The sequence below is a fragment of the Molossus molossus genome, unplaced genomic scaffold (assembly GCF_014108415.1).
Source record: "Molossus molossus isolate mMolMol1 unplaced genomic scaffold, mMolMol1.p scaffold_m16_p_14, whole genome shotgun sequence".
NCBI lineage: Eukaryota > Metazoa > Chordata > Mammalia > Chiroptera > Molossidae > Molossus > Molossus molossus.
In genome coordinates, this window is record NW_023425349.1 from 29656948 (window position 1) to 29669102 (window position 12155).

Here is a 12155-nt window from a genome sequence, read left to right on the forward strand (position 1 = left end):
GGGCATAACGGCATCATTTGCAAATGGGCTCTTCCAAGAGGGGCTATGCCTGAATCTTTACTGTTAGGTCCCACAGTTTATAAAACCCTTTGGCATTCACAGTCTCATCTGATTCTCACAATGGCCCCCATGATATAGAGTAAGACAAAGGAATTTGCTGAAGTCCTATCAGTGCAGTGGTTTTCAGTCCTGACTGCAATCATCTGGGGAGCTTTAAAAAACACTCATGCCACAGAGATTCTAATTTAACTGGTCTGGGTTGAGGACTGGTCATTGGGACTTTTAAAAGCTCCCCAGGTGATTCCCAAGAGCAGTGTTGAGAACCAATACCTCAGGGGTTTGTGTCCAAGTTAGCCTCTAGCATCTACTGATTCCACTAAAGCACAGTTGTCTCCAAATGAGATGCTTAATTAACCCATGGTTCTCAAAGTGTGGTCCCTGGACCAGCAGCATCAGCAACACAAGGGAATGTACTAGAAAAGAACATCTCAGGTCCTGCCCCAGACCTACAGCATCAGTAGCTCTGAGAGTAGGCCCAATAAACTAGTTTATCAAGATCCCAGGTGATTCTCATGCACACTGAAGTTTGGCAATGACAGAATCAACGAACGGCAGAAGAGAATGATTTTTTTGCTTGCTGTAGATAGATTTCTGTGGGACAAAACAAACCAGGAAGAGGAGCGGGAAGAGTGTCCCCTGGGCAGGGCCCAGGCAACTGTGTGCCATCAGAGTCAGGACTTGCAGCTACTTAAATTCATGAAAATTAAAATAAAAATTCAGTTCCTCAGTCACACTAGCCGTATTTCAAGCTCAATAGACACATGTGGTATAGAACGCTTCCATCACTGCAGAATATCCTATTGAACAGCATTGATCTGGAGGGTCCCAGGAGAAGAAAGATACAAATAGGAATAAAGTCTCTACCCAGCTTTTGGATATTCTGGTAGAGTCAGGGTTCTGCCTGAATCACAGGAAGAAAATCTTTCTTGCTTCAGGCAGAAAGACTGATAGAGCAAGGTAATAATCAAGGGACAACCAACAGCACAGATTTGCAGAAACACGTAAATACGCACATCATTCCCTTCACACTATTAGCTGCATGTGCTTTTGCATCCCTTCTCTCAGTTAATCCTCCTGGGGTATGGATTTTAATTCTTTTTTTTTTTTTTAAGTCCTCACCCGAGGATACTTTTTTCCATTTATCTTCAGATAGAATGGGAGGGAGGGAGAGAGAGAGAAACATCGATGCGAGAGAGACACATCGACTGGCTGCCTCCTGCATGACCCCAACTGGGGCCCGGGGATGAACCCCAACCGAGGTACGTGCCCTTGACCGAAACTGAACCCGTGACTCTTTGGTCTGAAGGCTGATGCTCTAACCACTGAGCAAAACCGACCAGGGCTGGATTTTAATTCTTATTTTACAAATGAGGAAATGGAGGCTCAGTGAAGCTCAGAGAGGCTAAGAGACTTGCCTGAGTTACACGACCAACAGTGGTATAGCTAAGACTGAAACCCCTCCTGGCTGTTAATATGTCTGATGTTACTAGCTGATAGCCCCTGGTATAGTTTTTAAAAAGCATTTTACTTTGCTCTAAATGGAGGTCTCCAGGTATGTATTCATCTGGTTCCATGTTTTGTCAGCAGCACAGTCACTGTCACATGATTGACTGTCAATAAATAGTTGTTGAATATTGTTCAATGAAAGAAGAGTCAAGGGAGTGCCCACATTTGCCAAGATGCCCCAGCCTGGCTGGAGGAGAATCAGCCAATAAGCAGCCAAGTCCTCACTGTAGAACTACTTAGGTATGAGGAAATGAGGCACTTGTCTTAATTGGGTCTTTAGTTGTTGTTTTCCTTTGTGCTTTCCCAAGAGGCATCAAGAAGTAACAAAAGAAACATTAGACAAGGAGCCAGCTACTTTAATCCAAGATTGGTCCAGGCCCCTAATTTGTGAGACAGTGTAGCTTTACTGTTTACTTTAGTTATCTGGGGTAAATTCCTTCACTTTTCAGAGCTTCAGTTTTCTCCTCTGTAAAACGGGGATAATGCCTTCCTCAACATTTCGTTGTGGTGATTAAATGTGATAATATATGTGAAGGGCCTGACACACAGAACATGTCTCGCTAATAATGACAATGATGATACTAACAACAGTTATGATACTTGAAACTCTCACTGTCCCTCAGCCTCCATATTTATAAAATTAGGGAAGGTTTCTATTTTCAGCCCTGACTTTCTAGGATCCTACAACATCTGGTCCAGTTCAGAGCCTTGGATCCTCTCTTCCCAATCATCCCACCCAGATTCTATGAAGCCCTGGATGTTTCTGCGATGTAATGGACCAACGGAGAAGGAATCAGTCTTCCTTCCTACGGGTAGTCAAGGATGGCAGCCTGACCCTGGTATCAGACACTTCCCACCACCTCCTTTCAGTTCACACACACTGTTATAACTGGAGGACGGTGGGGGAAAAGGGGGTTTTATTTTACTTTCTCCTCTGATATGAATCTAATTCCACGTGCTCTCCAAGGACAGGATGAAAATCAGGGTAGATCCACCTTTAGAAATCTAACAGCACCATACACGTGAAACTCCCAAATGAGTGGTAGTATGGAGTAGAGGCCGCAGATCATGGGGATCCTCCTCTAGGCTCTGGCACTGACTTGCTGTGCAGCCCTAGACAAGTCACTTAACTTTTCTGGGTTTGCTTCTGCCTCTGAAGTAGAAAGTGACTGCACTAGCGGATCCCTAAGATTCCTTCTGGCTCCTACATTCAGATATTTTCCTGTTATTGATTTCTAGTTTAATTCCATTGTGGTTTGACAGTAGACAATGCATGATTTCTATTTTTTTTTTTTTTTTAATTTGTTAAGGTGTGTCCTATGGCCTAGACTATCGGCAATCCTGGTGGATGCTCTATGATGGCTCTTGCATGCAATGATTTTAAATGTCGTTAATCAGCCGGTACGGCTCAGTGGATTGAGTGATGTTCCATGGACTGAGAGGTCCTGATTTGATTCCCAGTCAGAGCACATGCCTGGGTTTCAGGCTCGATCCCCAGTCGAGGGCATACAGGAGGCAGCCGATAGATGTTTCTTTCTCACATAGTTGTTTCTACCTCTCTCTCCAAAAAATAAAAACATTAAATAAATAAATGTTGCTAATCATACCAGGTATGATGTTATTGCCTAGAATGTGACCTTGATTCAGCATTGTTTTGCTTTAAAATAGTTTGTAAAATGGAGAGAAAAAGACTAAAGGATGCAAACATTTTCCTAGGAATGGGACCTAACAGCTCCCTCCTGCACTGACTTCCCTGAAACCATGGCTCACAACTCAATAATCTCTCTGCTTCCAATATTTGCTCACCATCCTCCAGAGCACTTAGCTTTCACCCAGGGTCCTCTGCAGGCCTCCACCCTGCTGGGCTCACATTTCATGCATCCTGCATACAGGGAAATGCATCCCCTGCTTGCCCAGCATGTGCAATTTTCTCTGACAAAGCCCAGCAAGGAGAAAAGCCAGCAGGCCTGGCATGCCAGGCTCCAGCCAGACCCTTTGGGCTTCACCTGCAGTGATTCTAGTCCATGTTCCAGTATTCTGGAGCCAAACTGGACTCAGCCTGAGCCACCAGTAACTTGGGGGTGAATGGAGGGTCAGCATCCAATGCTAAGGGAAAAGACAAACCAAATATCCCCTCTACTGAATGTAAGATTTAAAGAAACATAATGAACCATTTTAGATTCTTTCTTTGCCTGGTCTAGTACTTTATAAAAACCTCACCATGGAATACTGGACCTGGAGTTGGAAGAACCAGACCCCCATCTCTGCTTGTGTGCTCCCCTACATTAGTCTCTCAGGGCTAGGCAGGTTTGGGGTTCACCAAAAATAATCTAGAAATATTTGTTTATTGATCATTCCTATCAAACATAGGCCAAATGGAGAAAGACTTTAGAAATTAATCATTTTCCTGTTTATGCTTTTTATTCTAGTCTATATGGATAATTGATCCATCAAAAATCTTGCTTTACAGTCAAGACACAGTATTACATTTACTGACAGCTAACATCTAATGGTGGTTTCACCAAGGCACCTGGAATAAGCCCATTGTCACATTTCCTATGACAATAATATGGCCATACAGGTCAGATCCGAGGCACAGCCTAGGCCTAAAAAAACTTATTTGAATGGGAATACCAGCCCTAAAAAACAGTCAACAATGTGCCCTGGCTGGTTTGCTAAGTGGTTAGTGCATCCGCCCCCAGACCAGAGAGTCCTGGGTTCAGTTCCCGCTAGGGGTACGTACCTTGGTTGCAATTCGACCCCGGCTCCGTTGGTGTCGAGCGGGTGGCAACCAGTCAATGTGTCTCTCTCATGTCAATGTTTCTCTCTCTCTCTCTTCCTCCCTCTATCCCTCTCGCTCTATCTAATGATAAATGCAAAAATGTCCTCAGATGAAGAAGAAAAAGAAAAAAGAAAAAAAAGTCAGCAATGTGATGCTTTCAATAGCTGCGTGGAATCTGGTATTTACTCTGTCTCACTTGTCAGTCCAGGCTAAACATGTAAAGTATCCTAAGAACATTTTATCTCCCCTTACAATGTTACTTTTCCCGCCCTAGCCGGTTTGGCTCAGTGGTTAGAGCGCCCGCCTGCGGTCCGGAGAGACCCGGGTTTGGTTCCCGCTAAGGGCATGTACCTTGGTTGCAGTTTGTCCCCGGCCCTGGTTGGTCGTGCGGGTGGCAGCCACTCGATGTGTCCCTTTCACGTCGATGTTTCTCTCTCTTTCTCTCTCTTCCTCTCTCTCCCTCCCACTCTGTCTGTACAAAAAATGGAAAAATGTCCTCGGGTGAGGATAAAAAAAAACAAAAACAAACAAAAAAAAAATGTTACTTTTCCCTGGTTCTTTATATATTTTAAATGTGATCATTCTATAAGCCAAACTATATATACATATTCTTAGGTTCTTACACTTGAAACATTGGCAGTGAATATATTTTCCCCCTTATTTATTATTTTCTTAACTAATCGACTCCCCTTAAAAACTAAACCAGAAACAAACAACCCCCTCCTCCCACCAACAGCATCACTCAGTTATTTGTTTACTTTCCCTTTCCTCCATGGCATGTAAGTTCCATGAAGGTAGGAGCTTTTCTGATTCAACAATGTGTCCATTGCTCTAGACCACAGTACCCAGGAGCCATTCAATACATATTTATTAAGTGAATCAATTGCTTTCTTGAACATTTATATCTCCACAGCTCATTCCTTCTCAGCCCAAGAAAAGCTCAGAAATAGGAGATTAGAGGTTAAATTGAATTGTTCTTATTAAATTATATTCATGGTTCTCAAATTTTAGTGTGTCAATGAATCATCTAAGGTGCTTGTTAAAATCTAGACTCCTGCCTGCCTGTCCCTTCCCCCATTTCTTATACAGTAGGCCTGAGTGTGGCCAGGGAGTCTGCATTTTAAGCAAATATCCTGGCTCTCTCTGACAGAGGCTGTCTGGGCACCACACACTGGGAAATGCTGACCTGTACCTGTAGTGGAATCACAGCAGGCATAATGTTCAGAGTCAGGGAATGAGAAGGCTGGAAGGGGTCATGGGAGTGCACTTAGTCCAATCTTCTCACCATTTGGATGAGGAGACAGACCCACACTGGGGCAGGAACCGCGCTGAAATCATCTAATGGATTGGTGGCAATTTGAGGGGATCTTCTGAGGAGCCTCATGAAACCACCCTCTGCAGAGTTCTCATGCTGTCTACTTTGTAGGTCTAACATGTGTTTGCCATGTTGTTTCTCAAGCTATCTTGTTAACATACTTAAATGCCATTTGCTGGTGCCTGGTTTTCTCTGAGCAATATCTCTTGTATTTGGCATCTGTTGCTACACTAAGTGACACCAATTACCAGAAAACATCCTAGTTCACTGAAAAATACTTGAAATGACCAACTAATGAGGGTGTTAAGTTTATTTTCTTATTAGTAATTATGCAGGCTCTGAAGCCAAGCCCAGTATCTATATATACTTGTATTGCTAAATTAAAAGCAACTGTGGGGCAGAGAACAGCAACATTTCAAGAAGAAACAAATCAAATGTGACATGTTTTGACTGCACTGATATACAATGATCTGAGCTCAGTTGTAAAGGAGAGAAGTTTGGCCCAAAGGAGATGAGGAGGTCCCAGAGCCAAAACACTTCCCAAAGTGAGGCGCGCTCTGTCTGGCCTCTACAGCACTCATTCCCTCTGTGACTTGGCACACAGCTCTTCCATCTCCTTGCCCCACAAATGAGGAAAACCGCCCTCCTACGACTTTAAAGGCACATGTGCTGGTACAAGAAGATTGGGACATACCTGTCTGGCAAACATTTCCTTACTTCTCTATTTGCCTGATTCACTGAGGGAAGCCTAGTACCCTTTATACATTGTTTCTATCAAATCAACTGTCTGACTCAAACCTGACAGGGCAAATTCTATTTAAAATGTAATAAATTATGGATACACACTACTGCTATTATCGGCTACTGCTGAAGAGTGAAATTAGGCCGGAATAAGTGAAGAGACGTTCATTTTTCACATTTCATTTCTAAATGGTTTGCCTTTTTAAGAACAAATGGGTATATATTACTATTATTGTAATTTTAGAAAATGAAATAAAGCTTCTTTTAAAAAAATCTAGTTAAACTGCTACTAAATAAAAGTGGCAGGATAGTGAAATAGAAACCTGCATTCAAATACCTTGAATGATGAGATTTAGATCTAGGCCATGCTCTGCCACTGACCTGAGACACGTCATTTAACCCCCTGGAAGCCTGTATTTACTCCTTTTAATATGGGGGTTGGATTAGATGATCTGATCTCGAGGTCACTTTCAGTTGTATAAATTTATAAATATAAAACTTTAAGGAGAAAATATGAAAATTGAGTTTCAATTGATGACATTTTTTAAAATTCTCACCTGGGGATATGTTTTAGAGAGAGGAAGGGAGGGGGAGAGAGAGTGGGAAGGGGAGAGAGAGAGAAAGAGAGAGAGAGAGAGAAACATCAACGTGAAAGAGAAACATTGATCAGTTGCCTCCCATACACATCCCAAATGGGGATTGAACCTGAAACCTAGGTATGTGCCCTGACCAGGAATCGAACCCACAACCTTTTGGTGCGCAGGATGGTGCTCCAACCAACTGAACCACCCAGCCAGGGCTGAATGACATTCTTAAAAAAAATTACCAAAACCATAAATTATATCACAGAAAGCTGGGGCTTAAGTAGTAGGCACTCAATAAATTAATTTTGTTTCATTCATTTTATGTTGTCGTTATTTTTTAGAGAATAAAGCAAATTCAATCTTGTTAAATAACAAGTTACTTAACAACACATTTTTTATATGTATATATAAACACTTGCATTTAGGGATAATAATGTAAACCCCAGAATCATAAAATCTTAGAATTGGAAAGAACTTAATATCATCCAATATAACCTCTCTGCTAATGAGGAATCCGGATACATGTTCTCCTTAGTTACTGTGTTGATGATCACATTTCCACAGCAGCTCTTGTGGCTAAGAGAGCTCATCCTTGTCTTCTGAGTGAGCTGAAAGGGATCCCCTCCTTCTCCTTCTAAATCTGTCCTTGGGGGCAACAGTCCTCTTTGTCACAGGGCAAAAAAGTGACCTGATCCTGGCAAACTTTCTCCCATCCTGTCTACATATTGTCATTTCATCCAATCACCCCTTACAAGTTTCCAGAAACAGTATGTCCATATCCCTCTTAAACCCCAGCTTGGAACTGGACCCAAACCTGAAGTGTGGTCTGACAGGACAGAGCCTATGGGACCACCCCCAACTTGGTTCTGGTACCATACTGCTACAGCCTAAGGTAAATTAGCATCTCTCTCTTACACCACACACACATATCCTCTGTTGGTTCATAGTAAGCGTATAAATTCCCAAGATCTTCTTAGCATGAACTACTGACAGGCCAAGGCCCTCCCATGTTTTAAAATTCTAAATGCTTAGCTTCACATTTATTTTTGTTAACTTTCTTCGTGATGGTTTCAGCCCATCTTGTTCCAACCTGTCGAAATCACTCTGAATGTTGATACTGACATCCATCACATTAGCAATCCCTCCCAGCTTTCTGTCATCTGCAAATGTGATCAGCATGCCTTCTCTGCCTTCATCCAAGTTTTTCATGAAAACTCACTGTATTTTTTGAAAAAGTCTTTTAATTTATTGATTTGGGTCCAATTTTTGATAATTTTGTAAAGCTATCTAAAAGCAGGAGAATCCAAGCTATGAGGTTTAACCTGATTCCAAAACAATGCAATTAAAATAAATACACTTTACAAAATTGAGCCAAGCCCCAAGGTAATACCAGTGTGACCTGGACTCTGGTATGGTCAATCTGCTATTTTGGACAAAGCTAACTATTAAATTGGATAAATGTTTGTTGATGAGGATGATGACTCTAGTCTAACACGCTGAATGGTGCAGAGACAAGCAAACAAGCTGGATTGATTTTTCAGTGTGGAGACAGTTCCCAGCTGGGACAACTCAGAGTGCTGGGGAGGGTTTGCCACTGAATAACTGAATAGTCCACATAGACCAATAATCGGATAATTTGGGGCCAAAAAATAACTTGGAGCCTCAGTGATTTCACCAAAATCACCAAAAGTGATTTCAAATATCCTGAAATAATGACAGATTGTGCTATGTGGCCTTGGTGTGGGCAGTATGGAAAAGCTTCACAAATGCAGAAAAATTGCATGACAAAAGGCCAAAGTTCCTTTAGGGAGGCGGTCTTTATTTCCCAATGCTTTTCTAGCACCTTCTCCCACTGAAACCAGAAATGCAGAAAAGCTTGGTATTAGGAGCACAGATTTTGGGTCCAAGACACTTGGCTTCTAATTCTATCTCTGATACGTATTAGCTTTGTGACCTTGGGCAAGTCAGTCCTTTGGCCTTTCACAGTTTTAATCTCCTCATCTGTGAAACAGAGATCAAAACACTTACCTTAATGGTGTTGCTACATAGCACCTGGCATTCACACTCATTAACAAATGGGAGGAAGGGCATTGTGCTTTGATGAGTATCATTTTATTTAATCTTCACAAATCCCAGGAAGTAGATATTATAACTATTACTACATCACACAGATGAGGAAATGGAGTCATTAATAGGTTTAAGCAGTTGCTCAAGGCCATCCAGCTACTAAATGATGGTGTTGGAATTTTTTAAAAATTTTGTTGTAGTTGTTGTTAATCCTCACCCAAGGATATTTTTCCATTGATTTTTTAAGAGAGAGTGTAAAGGAGGGAGGGAGGGAGAGAGGGAGACACATTGATTGGTTGCCTCCCTGACCAGGACCAGGGATCAAACCTGCAACCCAGGTATGTGCTCTTGACTGGAAATCAAACCTGAGACCCTTGGGTCTTTGGGATGATGCTCTAACCGCTGAGCCAAACCAGCCAGGACTGGTGTTGGAATCTTAATCTAGGGGCATGCATGGTTCCAAAGCCTAAATCCTTAACCACTGCATTATTATGCTAGACTATGATTTGAGACTTGACTTTAGTCAAGAGATGCTACTTGTAATCAGAATAAGAGTTCTCAACCTTTGGTGCTAAAGATCTGCCATGCTTCTCTTATGAAGTCTTGTGATCAGGTGGAGAGAGGAGGCTTCACAGCCATAATGAAGGTAGGGATGAGGGAAGGAGCATCAAAGTGGGTGTATCAATCACAACATTGTAATCTAAAAGGAGGACACATAACAGATACACTCATACCCTTTTCCAGCTGTTAAACCAGAAGTCTGAAATACTGATTAGACCTGGGGAGGCAAATCTGGTAGTAGCTGCCAAGCCAGACCAACCAACTGGGGATCCCTGGATTGGCATCTCTCTGATCTGTGTGCAAACTGTGTTTCTAAGTTTTCTTGTCTTAGAGTGAAGGTAATTATCCCTACAGCTCATGGTTCTTTAATGGTTAACTGAGACTATGTACCACAATGTCTAGCATGTAGAAATTGCCCAATTAATTGTGACCTTTTTTTCTTTCTTTCCCTCTTTGGCGAGACCTTGTCTTACTAGAAGTTTGCTTTTCCAAGTCTTTTTAAAAACTGCTGTAGAGTAACGTTTATACATTTGCTCAGAAAATCCTTTCTCGTAGTTCTCTTTGTTATTCAAATTCCTGGCAATTTGCAGAATTCAAACTGATAATATTTTACTATATCCCATATGAAATAAAAATGTGGATACATTTTGGTTGACTTAAATAACAACACTGATAATCATTTATGGCTTTCAAATGTTTTCTCAACCATTTTTCCTGCAGGACTGGTGATCAAAACATCCTCCGGAGGTTAAATATTATAATCATCTCCACTGTCGTGATGAGAGAGCCAAGAGTGGGAGCCAGGTGACACAGGTGGGAAGTAGCAGAGGTGGTATTCTATCCCAGTCCTCCTGATGTCAAGGCCAGAGCTTGCTGTTCTCCATCAATGGTCTAATCCCTCTGAATAAGCAGCAGGTCAATCAATGCCAATGCAATTGGGGAAACTGCTTAAGGTTAACTTAAAACTCACCCAGATGGTTTGATCACAATATGAAAAAACCAGTAGTCATTTTGTCTAAACCATGTAAGAAATCTATAAATTGTAATTCACCTGTGCAGATTTTCATTGGCACACCCGCCAGGAATCCTGTGACAATGGGTGTGACAGGCGCAGCACTGTCAGGGCCATTTGTTAAGGCATTCAGAGACCCAATAAAGCAACATTATTTGGTGCAATGGATGCACTGGAATTACCAAATGAAGTGAGAACTATAGAAAAGGTATGAAAACCGTTTACCACAGTGGCAGGCACAAAGTCATTCAATCAACTCTTATTACTAGTATCATGAGTAAAGATCCTGATCATTCATTTGAAAGCAGGACATCATAAAACTTACTCTGGAATAATCAAGATCTCTAGGCGTTGAGTCTGTTAAAGCTCGGACAAGGGCATTCATCATACAGATTGGAGGAGAAGGTGGAGAGGGCTGAGAAGGTTCCTGCTGTAATGGGCTCTTTGGTTTTGAAGGTAGCCGACCTCTCCTCCCCTTCAGACTATCTGTACGGACAACTAATGCCAAGAGAAAAAGAGAAAAAGAAAGTCTCCAAAGATGTTCATGAATAGCCATAAACCACAAAAAAGAATCAAAATACTTTACAGTTGAGCAATCTTTAATGAGACCAACCATTTAAAAGTGGCCATAAGTTTGGAATAATATTCACACAATTATTTACTACTGTGAGTTGAAACAAGCAGCATAAAAGCCACCCCCTACTCACATTTGGTAATGAATTAGCCCTAAAATCTCCTTCTTAAATAGAACAAAGATGTATGTACACAAGCTCTCTATTGATTTTGAGAAATTAGAATAAGTAGTCCTCAGCTATTTTTAAATGTAAACATACACTGTAAAAACAAAATGTTGGAAGGAAAGGAAAACGAGGAAAATTCACCTTCCCAATGTAAATATTAACATTTTTTCAGTGACATCTGAGAATATGTATAAGCAAGTTGGATAAAAAGCATTATACTCATACCTTCTTTAACCATTCCGACACTGAGACATTTCTGGAATCGGCAGTACTGACATCGGTTTCGACGTCTCTTGTCTACAGGGCAATTTTTATTTGCCAGGCAAACATATTTTGCATTTTTCTGCACCGTTCTCTGAGAAAATACAATACAGAGATAGTCAACTAATAGTTTCTGGAAAGAGGTAGAACCTGACAAGATGTATTTTAATTACAATGTGAAAAGCGACAGTGCAATTCGTATAATTAGATAAATTTAATTTCCTAACACGCTAGCCTGCAGGAAAAACAATTTTATTAGTGTTAGCTGCTGACAATGAAAATCATCTCGGATTGTTCTGAAGCAAGTCTCAGGAGACATCCAAGTCTGAATGATAAAATCATATCTGAAATTACCAGGTCAACATATCATACCTTGGAGGATTAGATTATCTCCACTTTTAATATCCCTTTGGGAACAATTTTCTACTTGTTCCACTCCCCTGATTATTGCTGACCTTATTAAAATAAAATCAAAATTATCTGGGATGTACTTTGTTGGCAATTACTTTTGTAAGTCAAATATCAC

General features: G+C 41.3%; 1 protein-coding gene across 1 annotated transcript in view; it reads right to left on the reverse strand.

The window, feature by feature from the left end:
* The window catches only part of NR4A3 (nuclear receptor subfamily 4 group A member 3), a 35925-nt gene that overhangs the window by 13215 nt on the left and 10555 nt on the right, over positions 1-12155 (reverse strand). Inside the window, exons 4-5 of the mRNA XM_036261510.1 lie at positions 11594-11723; positions 10954-11126 (exon numbers count right to left, since the gene is read on the reverse strand). Of these exons, the coding sequence (XP_036117403.1) occupies positions 10954-11126; positions 11594-11723 (303 nt within the window). The remainder of the gene's footprint in view (positions 1-10953; positions 11127-11593; positions 11724-12155) is intronic.